This window comes from Falco naumanni, chromosome 5 (assembly GCF_017639655.2).
Source record: "Falco naumanni isolate bFalNau1 chromosome 5, bFalNau1.pat, whole genome shotgun sequence".
In the NCBI taxonomy this organism is placed as follows: Eukaryota; Metazoa; Chordata; class Aves; order Falconiformes; family Falconidae; genus Falco; species Falco naumanni.
The window spans coordinates 35,085,561-35,108,663 of NC_054058.1; the positions used below are offsets into that span (position 1 = coordinate 35,085,561).

Sequence of the window (23,103 nt, forward strand, 5' to 3'; positions counted from 1 at the left end):
GGACAGGAAAGAAATATAGGTTGTGGGCAGATAAAGAAGCAGAAGCAGTGTCTTCCTCCTGAAAAGCAAGCTGCCAGCCCCTTGGGATTAGGGGGAGGTCTTGGGAAAACAGCCCCTCCATCAGACCCTGGAGGAAGGACGAGCCCAGGGCCGTCGTGCCCTGGTGTGCAATAGAGGTGTCTTCTTGGAGAGCACAGGCCTAGACGGTGTCACCGACCTGAAAGGTGATGTTCCACATATTGTATGCAAAAGCCAAAATAGCAGTTGTGGTTACAGTTGTGAATGGCTTGGAGAGCTGATTTGCAGATTGCTTAAAAATGTCCAGTCTTCTTTATAGCAAACAGCCTTCCAAGGTGGATTCTCCTGGTGGTCTTTCACAGGCTGCATAAAGGAGTCCCCGGCATACAACCAGAGGCACTTACTGAGATAGATGCTGCCGTCACATGGCATTTGTGCGCATGTCATTGGGTGTTTATGGGATGAAGTTGTGGTGTAGGATGGGTTATGCCCCCATGTGTGGCATATGCATGTAGGTACATGCAGTGGGTACTTGGGCACGAATACCCTGTAATTTGAGCATACAGAAGTACCTTGCAGAAGGATGTGTGTACTGCTGTGTATCAGCAAAGCCTGTGGGCATGCGTGCAGCTTGCAGAGGCAGGAGAGCACTTTTTATTAGGAGGAGTGACTGCACCGGGCAGTCAGATGGGCTGTGTGTACCCAAGGAACATGCCATTTTGGTAACATAAGCACAGATGCAGGAGGAGCAGCTGATGGACAGAGGTTTACCCCTCACCTCTGTTCTCCCACACTCTGGCTGTTCCTCTCCTCCCCTCTGCCCTGTCTCCTCAGCCTCTCCTCACCTGGGTCCTCCTCAGCTCTCTCCCCTCTCTAACGATGTGACAGTGTTGCCAGCTTTCTCCCAGTTTTATTGGGAACAGCAGGGGTTTAGCTGGGTTTTCCTCAGTGCCTTGGTGTCTTCTCCACCATGTTGCCAAACATGACATGAAAAGGGCCAGCAGGCTGAAGCATATGGAGTGGGCTGGGATACCAGCATGGCCGCGTGATGCTTCTTCCCTTAACCTCATTGCAACCTTTTTCCAATTTTCCCCCCAAGGGCCCCACCAGCTGAAGCAAGGGGTGGCAGTGCTGGCCTGTGTGCCACCTCAACACCCCAGCTGTGCTCGCCCATGGCCCTAGTGTATTTCAGCTGCCCCATACTTGCCTGGCTTTGCTGGGCACTCTCTCCTCGGAGGTGAGCCTTCCAAGAGCTAACAGGCTGTGGGCACTTCACCCCCACCAAGCACTGCCATCCACCTCTGAGGGATGCTGTACTTCAGTGGGAGCGTACCCAGCCACGCGGGTTCCCCCCTGTCCTGGAGGCCACCACCCCAGCCTGTGTCCTGGATGCCCGTGTCCTCGCACACAGAGTCCTCTCTCGGTCCATTAGTTTGTTTCCACTGCCATGGCCAGTGGCAGGCACCCGGCTCTGAAAGCTGTATTAAAAGCCAGGTCAATACCAGCCCCTGCTTATTCCCTCTGGGGGAAAATAAATAAATAACAAAAGGAGGGAGGGACTTCATTAATTAGCAGTGGGGAGGAGAGGTGGGACAGGGACACACGTGGAAAAATGAGGCTGTGTATCAAGTCATACATGGGAAAAGCCAGGAGACACCAGGACTCATGAGCTCCTGTCCCCAGTCTGTACCTGAGGGGAGGAGAGGGAGGTGTCAGGAGTGATGCCTTTCCTTTCTCCCCCCACCCTCCCCTGATGCTCTGCTCCTCAGTTGTCACCTGTTTGCTCTTCTCTCATCCTCTCATCAGCTCCTCTTCCCCTCTTGACAAGGCTTCCCAAAGGTGTCAGATCACTGCTTGGGCACAGAGCAAACCTGTGCAGGGCAGCTGTCCCCCCACAGAACCTATGTGCTGTAACAAGAAATGGCCGTGTCTGGGTCTAGACCAGTCTTGTTAGTCTATCCCCACTTTTTCGCAAATGCACTCCCTTATTACCTCATTTTCTCTTCTTTTTCGCTTCCTCCTCCTCCGCCCGCCTGCTGTGCCTGCTTCTTCCTCTCACTCCTGCTATTTCCTTCCTTCCCCTTCTGCTTCTTCTCCGCTTCCTCTTGCTTCTTGAACCAATTCCAAATTGATACTGAGATGCTGTGTTTCTGCTTTGTAGATCAGGGGTTGGGTGGGACATCATTTCTTCAGCCATTCCCTCCACAGCACAACTGTTGGATGCCCTGAGCAGCTTCCTGAGCTACCTGTTTGTCTTCCTGTCCTTGTACCATCTACAGTTTTCAAGGAGTAATTCTGCTGCTCCTAAAGGAAAAGGCTCATCAGGTTTTTGTGTCTTCTGTGAAATGACAGCCAAGTGATGTTACGGGTTTAGCTCTGGTTGATGTCCTCCCTCATTTCCCTTAGTTCTTACTTGCCTCTAGAAAAAAAAGGAGGCTTAGCGTTTTTTGGTTTTGGAGGGGTTTTTGAGCCTTATATCTAGAGCAATGTCTTACACATCTTTGTCTCTTCATCAAGCGTATTTATAACCCTTCCCTGAGCAAAACTCTTGTTATCTCCAGACCGAGCGGGATTGTTTGATCCAGGTAATTTTAGAGCAAATGTTTCCCTACCTACCTACATTCTGTATGATCTTCTCCCTGAGCAAACTCTGTGAGCTTCTTATTTTAGGTCTTTACCAGAGAGGCCTAGAACAAGGGAGTGCTCTTGGTGGAGCTCCTGGGCACCAACACCATACAAACAGCAAACACCAGCACTAGTAACTGTCGTTGGTTTCTATACCTTGGGATCTCTCCTTTGCTTCCACACCTCCCCCTAGATATTAGACTTTATTAAAAATAAATAGTTACAAATTCAGTTTTACAGCTGATGGCAGCAGGGAGAAGAATGGAGGAGGTGAAAGGAGCAAGTTGAGGGTCTGCTGTCCAGTCAGGTCACTTGTCTGTCATCCTGGCCACACTGTGCCAGGGAGCAGGCTGAGTGTGCAAGCACAGGGCCCTGCCTCCTCTGCCAGGAATCTCAGGAGAGGAGCAGGGTGTATTTTTCATGAAGACTGGGAGAACTGGGTCTGAGTCCGTGGAGCTGAGCTGCTTCTGGAGACGACATATGCCAAAAGCCAAGGAGAATGCTGAGTAGGCTATGCGGAGTGTCCTTGTCTCCTAGCTTGGCATTTGCAGTGGAAGAATATGGATTTCAGTTCTCGTTCTGTTTTATATACAAAGAAAGAGTCATGTGCAACAAGAAATAAACATGCAAGTAAACCCCTTCCTTAAGATCCTTCCCCACTCCCTCCAGGAGTCCCGATCTCTCCCATCCATCCTCATCTGGTCAGGTCTTGGGCATTGCTTCTCTCCTAGTGATGGTCATGACTCTGGACAGCCACGGGGCCTACCCATGTCGAGAGGGGACAGAAAGTCTGCTGTTGTCTCCGCAGCAGAAACACTCGCTGCGGGTCCCAGCCTGCCCGTTGAGGGCAGGGACTCCTGTCACCTCTCCAGAGATGAGAAACCAGGCGTGCTGCTCTCCTGTCTCCGGGCGGGAAGGGGGTCCTAGCACAAGCTGCACATACGGGAGGAGTGGTGTACCCTCACTCCTTTTCCAGGCAGTATGACTTCATGGGGAAGGGAGTATATCAGAGCAGCTCCAGGCCTTGATGTACGCAGGGGCTGAGAGGCAGTCACAGGAGGCATTTTTTGGTGGGCAAGGGACTTATCCAGCTACATACGGGTGCAGAACAGAGAAGGAGATGGTGGGTGACAGGTGTGGAATGGGGAGGCTGGAGGGGTTAGATGGCCGACTCCCTGCGGTATGAGATTGCATCTAGGGGCAGAGTTGCCTGGAGCCGCTCCAGGTCCAGGTGGCTTCCAAAATCCATCATCTGGATGACACCTGCCTCCTCCTTCGTGTTGCCCCCTAACACCACACCCACTTCATCATCATCTTCATCTTCATCTTGACTGACAAGAGCCAGCTCATTCTCGTAGCAGAAGGCACTAGGAGGTGGAGGAGAAGGTAGGATAGTCATCTTGCTTTCTTGCAGCTCCCGGGCTGAGCAGCAGGGCGTGCCAGCTACCTCGTAGGTCTTGTGAAAGCGTGAATAATCCACTTTGTAGTGGTTCTTCTCCTCAAACACAACTGGTTCAAAACGATGACCCCAAAGGATTTCACTAGCAAGGTAAGAACTTCGTGCCTGTGTGGTCATGGCTGTGGCTTCCACCATCCCCTCCAGGATAACAACAATCTCAAAGTTCTCTGTCTCCAGCTCCTCCTTGCCAATCCCGTAGAGTGGGCTCTCCTCATCAATCTCATGAACGATAATAATGGGTGAGACCAAAAATATACGATCAAGGCCCACGTCGTAGCCCACATTTAGGTCCCGCTGGTCCAGGGGGAGGTATTCCCCTTCCTCCGTCATGTAGGGCTTGATAAGCTGGGCTCGGACATGGGCCTCTACGATGTGGCTCCTCCTCAGGTTGCCCACCCGCCACATGAGGCACAGTTTGCCATCCCGCACAGAGATGACTGCATGGTGACTGAAGAGGAGGGTCTGGGCCCGCTTCTTGGGCCTTGCCATCTTGGCCATGATAGTGCCAATCATGAAGGAGTCAATAACACAGCCCACGATGGACTGGACCACAACTGCCATGATAGCCAGTGGGCATTCCTCAGTCACACAGCGGAAGCCATACCCAATGGTTGTCTGTGTCTCCACTGAGAAAAGAAAAGCCCCTAGGAAGCTGTTCACATGCATGATGCAGGGCTTGAGGAGAGAGGGACCACCTCCCACTGCCGGTGTACTGAGGTCACCATGGAAGAAAGCAATGCACCAGAAGAGGAACCCAAAGAAGAGCCAGGAGACCAGGAAGGCGGCAGAGAAGATCATAAGCATGTACCGCCAGCGCGTGTCCACACAGGTGGTGAAGATGTCAGCCATGTAGCGCTGAGACTTGTTGCTCAGGTTGGCAAAGTAGACGTTGCACTGGCCGTTCTTCTTCACAAAACGGTTGCGGTGCTTCCTTCGTGGGGCATGGCCCTTCCCATTCCGGCTGTGCCCATTCATGCTGCCCAGTGCAGAAACCTTGTGCCCATCCTCTTCAGTCGAGACAATGCTGTATCTGGAAGAGAAGAAACAGGCACTTCCAGCAGAAATACATGAATAATAACAACTACTGAGACAGCAAGGGCAGGAGACACATGGGTGGTTCATGGGGCTATGGTAGCATGGTGTTAACTATCACAACAGTATGGTTCCCTGGTTATTGCACCATGGTGCCACCCTGACCAAATTGGTGGAGCTTGGGTGCAATATTTGCTGAGTCTTACTGCCAGGAGGTTGTATCTAGCAAAGTCCTGGCAGGGCAGCAAAGCAGGAGAAGTTTGTTGTGCTGTGCTACCTTTTAGACTTTGTGGTGAGGAGGGACCCAAGGTTTCAAAGCCTGACAGCAGCTGGGCCAGCTGGAAAGCCTGGGAGCAAACACTGGCATTCTGGCCACATTTTGGCCCTAACATTATATAAGGCTGGGAGTTTCTGTTTTCTCCTCTGCTTTCCTCACTGATTTCATGGTGTGCTGGTGACAATGTTTATACACTTCCTGTGCTCAGGACAATTCTGTTGCCACAGCAACACATGTGGCTCCTGCATCCAAAGCCAAAGGTGTAATTTGGAGATCAACAGCCAAAGTGCTGGCAGATTTCCTGGCAGAAGCTCCACACACACTTTCTGGGAGACATTTGCCCCTCCAGCTCTCCTCCCTCACAGGCAACACTGCCGCTGCCCCTCATGTACTGCTGGGACAGTTGCAGATACTCCTTAAAGATGCAACGGCAGAAGATGCTCTAACTACCGAGGAAATCAAGCCAGCGCACAAACCCACCAAAACCACTCTGCCCTTGTGGTCATCAAGCCACAGCCTCCCAGGAGACCCCTCAGGCTGGCAGTGTCTCTCCCACCCCGTAATGTTGACAAGTCAGCTGGAGCCCTCCAACACAGGCTCCGTAACCCCCATCCTCGTCTCACAGTGAGGGAAGCATTGGTGGCTGGAGTTGTGATTCCTGGAGACGTGGGGCTTCTGCAGTGCTGCTGGAATCTGTAATTTCTGGTCCTGCACCATACAGCACTTTGCTTCTCTGTGATACTCCTCTAAGCACTGCCCCCACGTATGGCATGTTTGGGACTGGAGAAGGAGAGAGGAGCCATACCTTTGAGCAGGAAAGCCCCTGGCAGGTAATTTGAGAAAAATATACAAAGGGCAGGCTGAAAGGCCAGATGAGGAGGACCAGGCCACCTGGGGCATCAGCAGTCCTTGAGAGGAGGATTACTCACCGGTTGACTCGGACGCTGCCCATGGCTCGCTGTATCATCAGGTGTCAGGGGGCTGCGGGAGCTGGGAGGGCACGGGATCTCATGCAGCAGCACTCACATGGGACTGGGCAGCTCCGGGTTTCACCTCTGGCGAGCTGGGACCCATGCTGCCATTGTGATTGCTCCTGGGCGCGCGCCTTGCAGAGAAGGATGAAGCAAAACCCAGTCAGAGCCTCCCTTGACAGCAGCCGTCTCAGTCCCAGAGCAGGGGCTGCAGGGCTCCCGGCCTTTTGCTCGGGAGAGGTCTGGAGGTGTCCATGGGGCACCGCGCCGCAGCCTGGCTCGGGCAGGTGAGGAGCTGACAGCCACAGAGTGGGTTGCACGACCTGCAGCCCCCGCGCTCCCCAGCATCTACTGCTGGGAGAGGTGCAGGGCCAGCCCGTCCCTGCTCACCAGATCAAGGGCACAACGGCTGAGCAGCTTGCAGGGCCCTTGCCCTGAGCCATTATATTAATATAGCTTACACTAGGACAAGAGCTCAGCCGGGCTAAATACCTTGCACACAAGGACTAACAAAGCACAGACATGCACAGCAGCCCTCAAGGGTCTTCATCAGCCCAGCCTGACCCAGAGGAGACTTATTTCCAGGGGGTGCAGAACACCCCACTGTTTTGAAGAGAAGAAAAGCTATCAGTAGAGCCAAAAAGGAGAACTGGTGGAAAGGAAGGGCTTAGGGATAGCCAAGGAGAAGCTGGTTAGAGCAAACAAACCTTGCGATGTGCGCTGTGTACAGCATCCAAGGAGCGGCTCAGCAGCAGAGCCCTGGGGAGGATGTCCAGCAGATGTTACGTCCTGACCCGGTCCTCCCCAAACTGAAGAATGGGGAAACTGAAGACTCAAGAGCCAACCTATCCTGCCTGCCCAGAGCTGCTGGGAAGTGAAATGCAGTGAGGGGGTAATGACTCACAGATTAGGAAGGGCTTTGTACACCCATGCTAATCCTGCACTGTAACCTTTGGATTACAGCAGCCAGCGCAGAGCGCAGGGTGCAGACAAAGCCAGCTAGTTTACTTCCCCCCAGCCTCACCGATGAGCAACCAGTGGTTGCCATACCTGGGACAAATCCAAGGATTTTGGGGACAAATCCAAGGTTTAGAGCTGCTTGCAAGTGGTCATGCACGGACAGGAGAGAGAAACACCAAGTGATGTTGTCTGGGATGGAAAAGCTGGTGAGATCCATCCTTGTCTCATCATCAGTGTTGCAGAACAGGGCTTCATGTGGCTAAGCGTGACCACCACCAGCTTTCCTCAGCTAGGAGCACAGATGAGAAAGCAGCAAGTAAGTAGCTCCAGACATCACCTCTGATGCGCAAGCACTGCTGCTGTCGTGTCTGGGATGGAGGTTAAACAGCAGTCTCTCCTTCAGAGACCAAGCTTACTGAAGCAGTTTAAGTTCTGTGGCAACACAAATATGGTTGTTCAGACCAAGGATATTGTGGGACCAGGAGAAGGTAGCAACCTTGTAGTCCGCAACTCACCATATAGATGTAAAAGTGAACAGCTGCCCAAAAATTCCCACCAGTAAAAAGCATTTAAGCACGGAACTGTGCGAGCACCCACCCTCCTCCTCAACTGCCCTACAGCATCCAAGCCTTTAAGGAGGGTCAGTTTGGCCAGATACAGGAAATTATGATGTGCATCTGGGTAAACCTAGAGCAGAAACTGGGGTTAGTAACCTAAGTTCATCAGAAATGTTGAGGGATGACTAGACGCTGAAGAAAGGTCGCTTCACGCCCACAGATGGTCCTGCTAGGATAAAGCTGAGACATACCTTCAGTGATTACATGGTGAATTTGGACTGCAGGATGCCACAGGTCTTTAAGAGGTGAGAAAGGCAGGCAGGTATACCTGTCCATGCTGGCTCCAGCCAGGAGAGGAAGGGCATCCTCTCCAACTGGTACCTTCTTTAGTTAGCCTGGACAAGCCAAGCTCATCCTTGGCCAGCACTGACACTGATAGCAGAGGAAAGTCACTACCACAGCTCACATGTATGGGTACTTCACAACTTCTTAAAGGCTTCTGACCACCGCCCCCTTTCCCCAGCTGCAGGAACTGGTGCACAATTTCTAGAGGCTTTGAATTTCTGACCCAGGTACTGGCCAGCTCCAAAAGAAGAGGAAGGAGGACCTGAAGAGCTTCTGCTCACTGAAATCATGTGCAGCAGGACCTGGATCTCTGCTACACACCTTCCCCACCTCACTGAGAAGGGGCAAAGGAAGCAGACGAAATGCAAGGGCTTTGCTTATCTCTGGTTCTGGGTGGTACAGCCGTGGGAAGGGATGGATACACTGTTTAAGAGTGCTGCATCCTATGCTGCTGTGCTTCCTCCTGGCTCCCACACGGGACCTCAAGTCAGCCAGAGCTGTGGCACACACAGCCTCCTGCGCAGAGCCCACCATGGCTGGACCTTGCAGCTAAGAACATGGGGAAGGTTTGCTGCTGGGTCCACAGGGCCAGAACAGAGCATCGGCAGCTAATACTACATCACTACCTGCAATTTGTGCATAATCACAAGAAAAGTATTTCCATGAAGAGAAAAGGCTACAAATCTGAACGCACACATTCGATCATGTGAGAGCAAAAGGGTTTAGTATAGGATGTAGTGGGAGATCCGTGGTCTTGGTCCACACACCCATCCGTAGGACCCACACAGAACTGAGTTCATCGCTCTTTTTCTGCTTCAGCTTTGGAAATTTTGCCAATAGATTTAAGGACCTCAGCAACAAAATGCAGCAACTCCACTCCAGAGGCAGGCTGTCTGATGGACAAGTTTGGGCCAGCTATGATCTCGTGGAGGTTCTGCAAGGCAAAGTTTGTGTTGTGCTTCACTGCCCCCAGGTCAGTTGTTTGGCCCACTGTCAGGTTTTCATTCTCCATCTTGGAGCTCTCCAGCTCTCCCTGGAGAATAGAGATCTCCTGCTTCAGTTCTCCACGTTGCTTTCTGCCACCAGAGCCTGCTGGGTCATTAGCTGGAGACTCCACCCAGTCTACTAGACAAAGGATTGTAGCTTTTGGGCTTCCCTCTCCTCTTTGGCCAGGCTGGCCTTCAACTGCCTCTCCAGCCTCTGCTCCACATGCTCCTAACCATCTTCCTGAGCATGGTGTTCTCCTTGAGCACATTTCAGGTCAGCTGCAGTGACAGGGACTCCCTGTCCCCAGTGGCCTCCTTGTGCATCATGTGGGGCTCTGCTTCCCTGGTGTGCTCTGGGTACCCCAGAGAAGGGCCACTGGCGTGGGCTTCTGAGGTAGAGGCATCCGTCCCAAAGTGTGTGCCCACACTATGCTAGAAAGAGTCATAGGAGCCACATGGTGCCTTACTGGCAGTTTGGAGAACTTGCAACCTTTGATGCACAGGAAGGCGTCAGGTCCAGCTGTGGTCCTTATCTTTGGACAAGCTTCCAGGCATTTCTGTCTCTTTGTAGAATGGTTCCTGAAAATTCTGAACTTTCTCCTCCGAGATCCAGTGCATGCTTGGGCAACCTCTTGGCATAATTCTGGTTTTTACTCTTTCACCATCTAAGAGTGCCTGGGATTTAGGGAAAATGGGATGGATTCCCCTAGATCCTCCACCCGAGTGTCACTCGAGCTGTCATAGTTCTTGCACTGGGGTAGAGGATATGCTGAGTGGCAGAGATAGCTGGATTCATCATCATTATCATTGTCATCATCATCTTCCAAGCCCTGAGATACTGGGCAGACTCCCTCCATTGTCCCAGAAGTGCCAAGCAGCCATGACACTTTTCAGGTTTTTGGGCTGCAGCAAGTGGGAGGATCTAGATTATCCTCCTGGAGCCTGGGTCATGCAGGCAGGTGATACTGACAAGCAGCCTGCCGACTTCTATTGCCTCAGTGACACTCATGGGGGAAGAGGCAGACACTGAAATCCCCCCATTTAGATCACGAGGGTGTTCGGGAGGGAGCAGAGGACCAGGCATCTCTGTGTCTTTGCTATGGGGAGAACAGGAATCATCAGGGTCTGTGATGTCATCCTGTGACTTCACTGCCTGCTGTGAGGTCATGACCAGGGGAGAGGAACCGATCAATTGCAAAAGTGCTTTTTTGACAGCAGGAGGATAAGCTGGATCTTTGTGGCTGCAGAGCCAACACCAGCTCAGGGGTGCTGCCAGTGGGCAGGGAGGAGCTCATGAAGCCACGTGAGACCTCCAGCATGCAGGAGGGACAAGGACCAGCTGGCCCTAGGCAGGCAGCATGGGGCAGAGGGGACAACCCTGCCCCACAGGCTGCCGAGATATCTCCAGCAGCAAGGTCAAGCTGCCTGCTGGCGTTTTGGTGCCAGGGCTCACCCTGGGCAGAGGCAGGAGATGTCACCAGTGCTTTGGCCAGAGGCATTGCCCCAAGTCGTCTGGCCATTGAGGGGTCCATGCTGTGGTGCTGCTGATCTGATTCATCCCCTGCTGCCAGCTGGTGCAGGGAAGTGTTAGTAATACCAAGCACCACAAACTCAGAATGGCACGAGCCAGGAGACGAACGAAAATAAACCCACTTACCACTTCCACCCCAACACACCCCCACAGCGCGCAGTGCCACCATGGGAAAGACAGACAGGCAGGCAAGAAGCCCTAGGCTGGGGACTGCCATTGCATTGGGTCAGCATTCACATTAGCCCCCTGGAGATGTCACACTGGGATGTGATGTAGCCACTGTCCCTCCTCAGTAGCTGGTGGCCCAGAGCCACCACCGACGTTCCTGCCTGCAAAAATGGATGCCAGCAGCTTGGCAAGGTCAGGAGCAGTGCCAAGAGCCCAAACCCTATGGAAACTCAGTTCAAACAGCTGTGAAATTGTCCCCTTGCTACCTGAAAACCTGAAACACAAATGGGATGAAGGGGGAAGGCCCAAACAGACAGCTGCCTGTCACATGGATGAGGGGGAGGAAAGCCTGGTCGAGGACAGAGATGTGAATCCCGGAGTATGCCCGAGGACCTTCTTGGAGCCTTGCTCTGCCTCCTGGAACCCACATGTGGAGGGAGAATCTGGGGGGTCAGTGGTGACTCCTGGGGAGTGGGATGGCACCATGCTGGTGGGTGCAGCATGGGGCACTCTGGGAGATGCTAGGCAGGAGACTGGTTCGGAAAGATGCTTCTCCATCCCTCTGCTGCCATGTCCTGAGCATACATGAACACCCATGTATTTCATGGCCTGAAGAAGCCCCCCAGTGCTTTGGGAAGCTGCTGCAGCGTGGACATCACAGCCGCTGTCTTGCATCACTGAAGGTGTCAGCCAGGTGGATCTCCAGAGGCTAACAGCCACCTCCAGCCCTGCAGCCTGGGCTGCCTTTCCCTCCTTCCCAACTGCTTTCCCCCTCCTGCGCCCTAGACTGAGTGATGCCAGGACACTGCTGCCGTGCTGCAGTCATCCCTGCCTTCCCAAGTGACACTGCGCTCCAGCAGCACAAGCCCTTGCACCAGCCCACGCTGCCACCCCGGCACTGCTCTGACCCTGAGCAGATGCGTGGGGCCAGGCTGCCGCTGTCGCTTTCCGAGGGATCTGTGGGCTAATAATGTCAGGGCACGTGGTGCTGATGCAATGCCTCCATTGCTCCATCCTCAGTACACGGTGCAGTGCCTCGCACATCCCAGGCTTTCTCCAGTCTCTGCCAAGGCAGATCATAGATTGTCAATCCTTTAAATTTGCAGTGGAAGAATCTGATGAAACAGAACAGAAAAGTCCACACTGAAGCACTCCCCCACTTCTCTTTTTATAACAACCGTATCTGGTGCTCTGGGATGTACACCGTGAACGACAACGATGGAAAAATCCCAGGGTATTTTTACACTCTTAGTCTTTGCTTTATCTGGAGTTGTCTGGCAAATGCTTCCCTCCTGTCTGTGGTCAATACCGAAGCCGCTGGCTGTGCTGTGCTTCTTGCCTTTATTCTTCTTACCAGCTGCGTAGCACCGCCTGGTTTTGAGATCAGCGTCCACAGACCCATCCTGCTGGCTCGGGCATGGTGACAACACAGCAGACGTCTTCTCACCTCTTGCGAATTCAGGGTGGAAACACCTGCAGCAGAAAGAGGACCCCTTTGGCTTTTTGCGGAGCCTTGCAGACCCATGGCATTCGTTTTGTCCTCTCCATCCTCTTTGTAGCTCTTTCTCTTCTCCTCTTCCTCACAAACATTCCTGGGGTTCATGCTGGGGCTTGTAGGGCAGCTTGGTGCTGTGGGGCTGTCTTGTCACAAGAGGCAATGGCTGAGCTCTCACTCCTCCACGCTGGCAGGGCTGGGTGCTAGGCGCTGTACGAGCACACGCGAAGGCACAGTCACCATGCAGGAGAGTTTTACCATATTAAAAAGGCAAGTGACATATGGAAGGTGAGGGGAGGAAGCTGTAATCAACTCTATACCATTTTTATATACACACTTCTGCCTTTTCGTTCAATAATTATAAATAGATTGAGTAAGTGCCAACAGTCCCCATCTGCCCCGCAAGGCATGATCCGCTGACCAGTTTCTCTCTCCAAATGAGGATTTTATTAACGTGCCTCTGCCCGGTTTATATTTTGGGGTGGAGTGAGAAGGGGGATTTTTTCCCCCCCTGTGAAGCTCTGGAGACTGGGGATGGGTAATATCAAAACAAAACAAAATGATTTGAAGTTAAACCATCTCAGTGTGTGACTCAGAGCTATTCATAGCTCCCTGAAGCCAGCTGCAGCAACGGAGCCAGAAGGATTCTGCCCGTATTATTATTCCAATTACCATCTGAATTAAAAGTTTGAGCACTGATCAGCCCACATACTGACGGGAGGGGGAGAGAAGAAAGCAAAGAGAGAAGGAGAGAAAGAGAGAGAGGGAGAAAAACCAGATAAAAATGGGATCCACACAAAGTTCCCCAGGATGGCAACGTCAGGAAGTGGCATGGAAAGGTGACAGCATCACCTCCTGCCTGCTCCGGCACCAGCCGGGCAACCCTTGCTCTGGCTGCACCATCTGGGTGACAGTACCGCAAGAGTGGCCACCCGCTCCCCAGGATCCCGGCCAGCAGCTGGGGTACCTCATGGCAGGGCTGGTGGGACTGGTACGGATGCTCACCCACTCTCCTCTGGCCAAAATGGAGCTGGGGGAACAAGTGACAGGGGCTGAGGAGCAGCTGAGCCGGAACGTAAGGAGAGGACATTGCTGGGGTGGTGGCTGTGGAGAAGTCCGTGCTTTTTCTTGTCAGGTGAGGTAGGTGTGTGTTATTCTTTGTGGCTGGCATCACAGGGAAAATTAAATGTTCAAAAGGCCCCTGGCCTTGCTTGGGTGGTGGTCTTGGCCAAAAAGGAGCTGGACTTTTGTGGCAGCCAGGGCGCAGACCACGTCCCACCAGCTCCCAAGGAAGCACTGGCCCTGACACACGCCCCAGCAGCCATCCTGCCAAAACTGTGGCCTAGACCCTGAAGGGCTGGTGCAAAACCCACAAGACCTGAAAAGTAGAAGACGCTGGGGTGTCCCCAAGGTCCCCGTGTCCTAGGCAGTTGTGGTGCACTCAGGTCACCTCCTCCAGCTTCCCAGCACGACTTCATCAGCAAAAAGAACATCTCCGCTAACCCCCCTACACCAGGAGGTCCCTTTGCTGAGCACCCTGCCCTGTGGGAGCCTTGCCGAAAGGCCATGCCCAGCAGCATCCCCACGCTTCAGCGTCTCTCCAGCACAGAGCTCCTCCTGAGCCTGTGCCAGCCTGGCCAGGAGGGCTGCCCGTGTGGGGCCTCTCAGCGGCTTCTGGCGAGTTGGGAACAAGGATCATTATCAACACACAGGAACAGGGGGGCAAGGGTGGCTAACATCACCTGCCTGCCCACGGCAGTTGTGCTCCTGACAGGGCAGGAACAGTCTGCTGGTGCCTCTATAAAGCACCCAGCAAGGCAGGCGCCTGCAAATGGGTTGTGTATGATGATAACAACAGCGACAGCAGCAAAGGGTGAGCAATACTCAGGGCAAAGCCTGCTCTGCACCAAACCCCCAAGAGAGGCTACAGCTGCTGCTCTACACCCGGCTGCTGCACGAGCTTCCAGCATGGCCTGGCTGCTCAGCACTAGTCCATCGGCAATAGGGGAAAAAAAAATTTCCCCCAAAGCCCCTTGTCACTACTCTAAAAAGGAGCCCAGTGGAGCCACCAGCCTCCTGAGGGCATCCCAGCTTCGCCCCTTTCAGGTATGCCTGCTAGGCACCAGAAACAGCAGAGGGAGCATCCCAGGTAAGCTGCAAAATTGCACTCCTGAGGAGAGCAGATCAACTATTTCACTACAAGTCTGCTGACTTGTATTGCTGTAGCTTGCTCAGTCTGGTTAAAAAAACGCATCTGAAAGATGTCAAGCCCTAGTGCTTCCTGCTGCCTGTGGTATGGGAGGACCGTCCCCCTCTCCTTCCCCTGTCCCCGGGCTCTGCAACTTGGCCGGGGCTGCCCGTGCAGATGGGCTCAGGCACAGGGGGAGAGCAGTGTGAAGTGGGACATGGCAGCTGCATTTGCGCACTGCTACACCTGCAATATCCCCCCTGCTGTCATTATGAGTTGCTGTTGTACCCCTGCTCGTCTGGGCTGCGGCGCTTGCCCCTGCTGGTGCCCTGCCTGCTCACCTGCCTCTCGCCTGCTGGCACTCAGCGCTGCCCACAGCTGCTCTCTGGTTGCCTTCACCCAGACACAAGGCTCTTTTTGTGTGATGGGAGCGATGGGGGCAGGGGGAGGAGAAGAATTCTAGGGCCGCTGGGTCTAGTCCTATGGCAGGCACCACCTCTATGTAATGCCATTGAACTTTGTGGAGGGGTGAAGCGCCGGCCTGTCCAGCCTCTGGGATCCCTGGTGCTCTTCAGCCTATGCACTCGCTATGCTGCTGGCAGGGCCACTCCGTACAGCTCTCATGGGGCTATAGGACTGGTTTGCTCTTCTCTACAGCAGAGTCACTTTTGACATCCTTTTTCTATAAGACTCTTTCAGCTGACCCCTCTGCATCAGTACCCAAGCAGGCTGCCAGCAAATGCCATGGCCCAGCGCAGAAAGGCAGCAGGAGAGAGGAGAAGGGAGAGCAAAGATGAAGGCAGGAGAGGGAGAACAGGCAATGGAGGTGCAGGCTGGATGAGACTGGCAGCTCATTGCACCGGTGCTGGCACCACTTGCCTGGGAGAAAGAGAGGGAGGGAGGGAAGGTGGGAAGAAGGGAGGCAGGAAAGGTGTTAGGGTCTTTTCTCCGAGCCTTTCACAGGGGACAGAGTGGGGGATGCTGACTCCCTCATTTTCACACAGCACCAGGCTCCCTCTGAAGTGTTTCGGGAGAAATGTTGCCATAGAAATAAAACAGCCGTCCAGATTGAGAGGGGCAAGCCCGCCACCATGGTGGCAGGGGCTGGCACAGGCACAGGCAGAGTGCTGGCAGGAGCCCCCAGCCGACGGCATGGGGCTGTGCCAGGCTGGAGGGTACCTTGTCCTCCATCCTCCACTCCCTCATCTCCAGCGAGAGCAGCGGTGGTGCTGGCGTGCCAGCATGGCTGGCGCTAGCCCCAGGTGGCACCTCCTCCCCACATACACTAGTGGGTGAATGCCAAAACTGCCCCTGCAGGCAAGCTGTCTGCCACCAGGCTCCCAAGGGGATAGGCATGGGGGTGCATGGGTCTCTGGGGCAGTCAGGACAGGGTCACACTGCAGCCAGCTCCCATCCCTCATCTGCCCAGGCCACAGCACCACCTTCACTGCTGGAGAATAAACCTAAGAGGTCTGAAAGCAAGAACCAGCTCAAAGGCAGCCCCTGCCCATCCCGAGTCCTCACTGTGGGAGGATCAGCTTGTCCCACGATCAGGGGCTTCAAGACCAACTGTACTCAGTAAAGCCACCTTGTCTGGGGAGGAAAACCAATGCCAATGCCTCCGGGGGCTCCATCTGAGGTCCCTCCACCCTGATGAGGGGCACAGGAGCAGCGCCATCGAGGAACATGAATTTAGCCTGACACGGTTTCGCAGTGCTGCAAGGCAAGCACAGACAGCTTCACTCGGTCCTCACCATTCACAGAAAAACGAGCACCAGCGGGAGGCCGGGGAGCCACGCGTGTGAGTAAGGGATCGATCGCTAAGACAGAGCACCCATCTATTGATCTCCAGCTGTGCTGTCAGGTTAAGCCAACCCAGTCCAGTAACGAGACAGGACAGTGGGAACTTGCTGAGGGCAGATTGCAATTAACCACTCTGCTCTGCGTCTGCACTGATGTCAGCGTGCAGCAGTCGCAGGTATCTATCACCATGTCCTTTTCACCCTCGCTGGCACCCTCCTGCTGGCAATAGCAACCCAAGAACACAGCTGACCCCAGGGTGGTGGCTGGCAACCAAGCGCGGGGTGGCTGAGTGGCCAGAGGGACCAGTGGGAGACCCATCCTGCCAGGTAACTCTGTCCTTCCTCAGCCACCTCCTTGCTTCCTGGCTTTCCTTACAAACTGCAGCGGGCAGCCGCGAGGGGCAAGGACCACTGGCAGTCCCCTGCCAGCACTGCACATCATGGTGCTCTGCCTTGGCACCGAGGAGGGGGAGAGATGGAAGAGAAGAAAGGTGGCAAAGAGGCAGTTCCACTTCCCTCCAGATCCGCTCTCCAGCTTTCTCCAGCTTATCCCGTTCATGGCCACCCTCACCATCCCTCCTCTTCCCCACCACCCCCATCCCCACCAGGCTCACTTTTCCCTCCCAGGACATGTATTCCCCCTGTGCTTATTATGTGGCTACAAACAGGGATGGCCACATGCCGGGGTGACTCAGGCATCTGTGGATGCCACTTCCGATGGTGAAAGGAGAGGAGAACGTCCCCAAGTCTTCAGCAAGATGTGGTCCCCATGCACCCCCCATCCCCTCCTGGGCTCTGGGCGACCCCAAGCCCTGGGTCCTTCTCCACACCTCCCACCTCCTGCAAACACCTGTTCCTGAGAAGCTGAGGAGGGCACAGAGCAGAGGCTGAGGGCAGTTAGTCTTGGAGCCATGTCACCTCCACCACACGTCTCCTATGTGTGCTGTCACCATCTGCCCTTTGCAGCACACACCCCGAAGGGAGGAAGGGGCGAAGGGAGAGGCCCCGGAGCCACCATTTGCTTTGCTACGGATGAAGTCAAGGATGGGTGGTGGAGATGAGAGACTCCAGGCTCTTGGCAGAGCAATTTGGTTGTCTCCAGGCAATTTGCCCAAGAAGGAGGGCATCAGGGGCTGAAGGTAGTACCAGGGATGTCCGAGGTGACCTGCCCGCACCACGCAAACCTACCCGCATGCTCCCACCCCAGAAGGGATGCTGGCCTTGCCAAAAGAGGGCAAAACCAGAGTTTCTATGGCATTCTGCTCATGGCTTCATCCTGAGCTCCTTCACCCAAACCCAGTATCCAGAAGGCCCTTTGCACTGTGCCTGTCTGGGAGACGTTGGATCACCACCAGCAGGATCAGCCACACTGAGGCTAGAAGAGCTGGAAGACAAGGGGGAGGGGGGCAGGTCTGGAGCCTGAAAAGCTCCACGGGCAGCAGGAGAGCCAACACAGCTGCTTCAGCCCCAGCTGCACCGAGGTGCTTGGAGAACAGATCTCCAGCGCCATTCTTCTCTGGGAACCGGCCAGGACCATTGCCCGTGTGGAGCAGGAGAAACAAAAGGTGAGCGAGACCCAGCCCCAGACAAGAAGGCACTAAGGAAACACAGAGAGCCGAAAAAACGAAGAAGTTACCTGCAAAGCGACCGAAGCCAGGGTGGCGAGGGGCAGGAGGGGAAGCTGGGGAGGTGTACGGGCAGGCACCCACCCCTGCCCCGTGGCCCGCGGCCACCCCGCTCGCCCTATTGCATACGCTGTGCCCACGGGCAACTTTATTATTCACTGGCACGCTCACATGAAGCCACGCATCTCTCTCTGAGTTATATTTATAGCTGTTCCTCGGAGCGAGCGCGGATGAAATGGTACCTTATTTTCCTAAGGAAAAGAACCCTTCCCGGTCTCACGCTGGTGAGGGGAGCAGCACCCCGGCACCGCCTCTTACCCGGGTCCTGCCGAGGGATGCTCCAGCCCTGCCGAGGCAACATCAGAGGAAGGGGAAAGCAGCCAGTTTCTCCATCTCACCATGAAATGTCTCAGCCGGACCGGAGGAAGGTCTCTCTGCAGCCCTCACTCGCCTCTGGCTTGGGGTTTTTTCCACCCGCTTCTCTCCCCCCCCCTCCCCCCCCCCCCCCCCCCCCCGCCCCCAAGAAGCTACTTCTCTGCCATGACCTGCTCCTCTCCTGACTCCTCTCCTGCCCACGCCAGCACTCTGCTCCTGCCTCTGCCTCTCCTCAGAATTTTTTGCTCCCAGGAGCGTCCATCCCACGGAGCACTGATGCGCCTTCGTGGCTCAGCGACGGGTTCAGATCTCCCCTCTCCTGCCTGGCTCCCTCCTTCCCTGGCGTTAATTGCCCGTGCCTCTCTCTGCCCCCCTGCTCTAGTCCCCAAATCCCCCCTCTCCCTTCCACTCTTCCTCCCTTTGCGCTCCACTCCCTCTCCCTGGCTGCCTCTCCCCCTCGCTGATTGCTATGCAGTCTGTAGCTGAGAAGTCAGTAACTCTGTGGTAGGATCCAACAGCTTTCCGCTACTTTAGCCCATCCTCGCGTGTGAGCTCAGAGCTGCGGAGCCACCATGGGGGAGATGACAGCACAACCATTGGCAGTGGCAAGGGGACGGCACGGCTGCTGGGTGCCCCTGGGGAGGCAAATCCTTCCACTGGGCTGGCGCAAGGAGCTGAAATATCCATAGTGAGGGGTTTTTTTTCCCACCTGGATTTGGGTTTGCTGGACTGACACCTTGCCCTGAGGAAGGACCAGGCTCTCCCAGCTTGTGCAGAGCATTTGCAGTGGGGCATCATCTCTGCATCCACAGCTCAGCCTCCCCACCCTGCAGTGCTGGGGCTGTCCTGCCGGGATAAACGATGCCAGGGACAGGAGCGCAGGCAAGGAGGGACCAGCTCTTGGTGCTCCAGGATGGTGAGCAGCCACCTGCCAGGAAACCTGTCTCAGAAACCTCTCCCTGGGTCTCCACGGCCAGCAGCATCTCAGGGGCTTGGAAGAGGTCACTTCTTGGTGGCAAGGCGAGGGACCAGGGGACCCTGCAGCAGTGAAGCCAGAGGCTTAAAAGAGCCCTGACCCCACAGGCAGTGGCTGTAGGCCATGAGCTCCTGGGGATGGCCCTGTGCCAGGCTGGTAGGGTCTATGGGTTTCCATCTTGGTGTCTCATCTGCCATCCCCAGCATTAAGGCCTGTGTTGGAAAGTAAAAAAAACATTTAAAAAACCACTTTTTGAGTGTGCCCTGGGCCCCAATCCTGCAACAATCATTACCCTCCCTCCCAAAATCATCCCAAGATCCCATGGCATATGAGCTGCCCCTGCCCCCCCCCCCCCCCCCCCCCCCCCTCCGCAACACACTGTGGGGACCAGCATCCCTCCACTGGCATTGGCAAACATCACCGTAGGTGGGGCGCAGCCTGCTCTCACCTGGCAAAAGCCACCCCAGGGGAAGCAGAGGGTATTTTTTAGTAGCTCTCCATGCAGATGAGCAGCTGCAAATGGAGAGGTTTGCTTTCCCAAAAGCCTGTCCTCAGAGCCCATGGGGGTCCCCAAGAGCTACCAGCTGGGAGCGCACAGATGCGTCATGGCAAAACATGCTGCCCTCTGGCACCCGTGACAGCCTTTCCCCTTGGTGCAGTAAAGGGATGAAGATGCTGCTGTGACATCCTTGCTCCCTTCCTGGGGTGGGCTAAGACACCAGGCACCTGCACACTTTCTGCAGCCACCTTGACTTCATGTTTGGGTTTCAACCCTGCTCTGCCTTTTGCTCCCCCATCGCCAGCTTGTCCCTGGGGCCCTTGCTGTGTGTTCCCTCCACCTGGGCAGCAAGAGAATGAATAGCTGCACATTGTGCATTGGCACGCAGCACCCCTGGGCAGCAGCCTAGAGGCAGCAGGCACAGCCAGGGCCATCAGCAGGACATGGGGACATTGCATCAAGGATGCCACCGGCCCCTCACTGTCTTTGTGCCCCCAGTATGCCATGCCACCTGGCCCGCCCCAGAGCCCCGCCAGCCCCGGCAGCGGGGTGGCTCACACTCTCACCAACCCCCGCCCGTCTCCACCCAGGCACCGTCTTTAATAAGAAGCGTGGAATATTTTAGCACCTATGGGAAAAGCCACCACAGGACGTGCGGTGGCAGCCGTTGCCAGGAGACGCTCCCCCCCCCCCCCCCCCCCCCCCCGCAACACACTGTGGGGACCAGCATCCCTCCACTGGCATTGGCAAACATCACCGTAGTGGGCGCAGCCTGCTCTCACCTGGCAAAGCCACCCCAGGGGAAGCAGAGGGTATTTTTTAGTAGCTCTCCATGCAGATGAGCAGCTGCAAATGGAGAGGTTTGCTTTCCCAAAAGCCCTGTCCTCAGAGCCCATGGGGGTCCCAAGAGCTACCAGCTGGGAGCTGCACAGATGCGTCATGGCAAAACATGCTGGCCCTCTGGCACCGTGACAGGCCTTTCCCCTTGGTGCAGTAAAGGGATGAAGATGCTGCTGTGACACCTTGCTCCTTCCTGGGGTGGGCAAAGACACCAGGCACCTGCACACTTCTGCAGCCACCTTGACTTCATGTTGGGTTTCACCCTGCCTGCCTTTTGCTCCCCATCGCCAGCTTTCCCTGGGCCCTTGCTGTGTTTCCCTCCACCTGGGCAGCAAGAGAATGAATAGCTGCACATTGTGCATGGCACCAGCACCCTGGCACAGCCTAGAGGCAGCAGGCACAGCCAGGGCCATCAGCAGGGACATGGGGACATTGCATCAAGGATGCCACCGGCCCCTCACTGTCTTTGTGCCCCCAGTATGCCATGCCCTGGCCGCCCCAAGCCCGCCAGCCCCGGCAGCGGGGTGGCTCACACTCACCACCCCCGCCCGTCTCCACCAGCACCGTCTTTAATAAGAAGCGTGGAATATTTTAGCACCTATGGAAAAGCCACCACAGACGGCGGTGGCAGCCGTTGCCAGGGAGACGCTCCCAAAAATAGCCCCACTCCGCCAACCTTTCCCGATGCTGCTGTGGGGATGAGGGAGGCAGAGGGATGGAGGGATGGATGGAGGGATGGAGAAAAGAAGGGAAAGAGAGATGGGAGGGTGGATGGAGAAATGTTTGGAGGAATGGATGGAGGGGTGGATGGAGGAATGGGTGGAGGGATGGAAGGATGGAGGGATAGATGGAGAGGGATGGAGAGGGATGGAGGGGGACATAGGAGCTCTTGGGAAGGCAACATCCTGCCTGGGGATGAAGACAAGAGCAACCCCCATCCCAGCAGCCCCTGTTTGAGCACCTACGGCCCCATTTTCCTGCAACACCAGCTAAGCCAGCCCAAACCCTCAAGCCCTCTCTGCACTGGGCAGGTATGACTTTTAGTCTTTAAACCAGACAACATTGTTTTGGTCTCCTTAGTACCTGCTGGGCTTCCTCTGCCATCCCCCTCCGACCATCTCACCTCTGTCCCCAGTGCTCCAGGACTGCCCCGGACGAGCTGTCCTGGTCGTAGGAGCAGAGGTGGTAAGAAATGGAGGTAGCCTGTGGTACTCAACTCCACCACGTTTCCCAGCCCCTCCAGGAACATTGAATCACTTCCCTCTCTGGGGCTGCTCTGGGATGACTCTCCAGGGCTGCCCGGCCTCCCAGGGGGTCTGGATGGGGCCTGAGCCATAGCCTGCGGTGGTAATAGAGGGGGACCCCTGGCCAAGCACCTCCAGGGGCAAAAGCACAGAAGCCTTCCCGGTGGCAGGAAAGAAATGCTTTAGGGGGAAGGAGACGCCCTTTGCACCCCTTCTCAGGCCATCGCCATCGCCTTCGCAGGGCAGGTGGGGGCAGGGAAGGGCACTCAGCGGAGCTGCTGCTGCTGCCTGGCCCAGCGGCTCTGCAGGAGAAGGAGCCTCCCAGGCCAGTGGAGGCAGAGGGAAACACAGAAATAGAACTAGAAGGGTGTGTGTGTGTGTGTATGTGTGTGATTAAAAGAAACCAAACAACCCCAAATTCTCATTTTTAATGCCAAATCCTAGCTTGCTTGCTTCCCTGTCACCCTGGCGACATTCCTTGCTGTCGCCATGGAAATGGGAGGCATGGAGAGAGCATCACCATGCGGGCCGTGGCAGCACCCCGCATTATTTTGGGAGGCAGGGAGACACCCGGTGCAAGGCGCTTCATGTTGTGGCAGGGAGGGAGGAGGGAAGGGTTATTTTTACTTGCTCCCACTTAGTGTGCCAGTTTTTCCTTCTCTAAGTGACTGAGTGCCCCTTGCCCTCCCAGAAGCTTTTCCATGACCCTCCCATGTGCCACACAGGGGTGTCCCATGAGGACAACCCAGCCCCACCACTGTGTCCCAGCTGAGCTCAGTTGATCTGCTCCCATGAAGTCTCTCTGACAGTCACCTCAGCTGGTGGTTCCTGGTGCCACAGCAGGAGATAATGCCATGGCTTGGGGCTCATCAGCTCTTCTTGGGAAGGCGCAAGATGAAGAGACTAAATTTTTGCTACCCACAATATTCTTACCTCTCCACAGGAGGCATCATCCCCTAGGTGGAACAAGAAGCTGCCAAGAGGAGCAGAGGGACAAGAGGATGATGAGGACTCTCAGACATTGCATCACAGGGGCTTGGAAGGGGATCTGTCAGAAGAAAGGACCCTAAATCTGCTCCTTCCCCCAAAACCTCCCATCTCTGCTCTATGGCTCAAACCTCTCTCTGCCC

General features: G+C 55.2%; 1 protein-coding gene and 1 pseudogene across 2 annotated transcripts; both read right to left on the bottom strand.

Moving 5' to 3' along the window:
• Positions 1-2,818: 2,818 nt before the first annotated feature.
• On the bottom strand, positions 2,819-18,503 carry KCNJ4 (potassium inwardly rectifying channel subfamily J member 4). Of its 2 annotated transcripts, none has more exons than XM_040596923.1 (3): positions 18,358-18,503; positions 6,341-6,516; positions 2,819-5,132 (listed from the first exon to the last, which is right to left on the bottom strand). In XM_040596923.1, exons 2-3 carry the CDS (start codon positions 6,376-6,378, stop codon positions 3,803-3,805), a joined length of 1,368 nt encoding a protein of 455 aa, XP_040452857.1. In that variant the 5' UTR covers positions 6,379-6,516; positions 18,358-18,503; the 3' UTR covers positions 2,819-3,802. The 2 variants fall into 2 exon arrangements, with proteins under 2 accessions (XP_040452857.1, XP_040452856.1); XM_040596922.1 differs by lacking the exon at positions 18,358-18,503 and adding an exon at positions 7,090-7,387.
• Positions 9,041-10,729, bottom strand: LOC121088671 (annotated as a pseudogene).
• Positions 18,504-23,103: the final 4,600 nt, after the last annotated feature.

Excerpts from the sequence above, each read along its gene's own strand:
- KCNJ4 (XM_040596923.1), bottom strand. The coding sequence starts at position 6,378 with ATGATACAGCGAGCCATGGGCAGCGTCCGAGTCAACCG. Across the intron at positions 5,133-6,340 it reads GGCAGCGTCCGAGTCAACCG|ATACAGCATTGTCTCGACTG; the intron begins GTGAGTAATCCT and ends CTTCTCTTCCAG.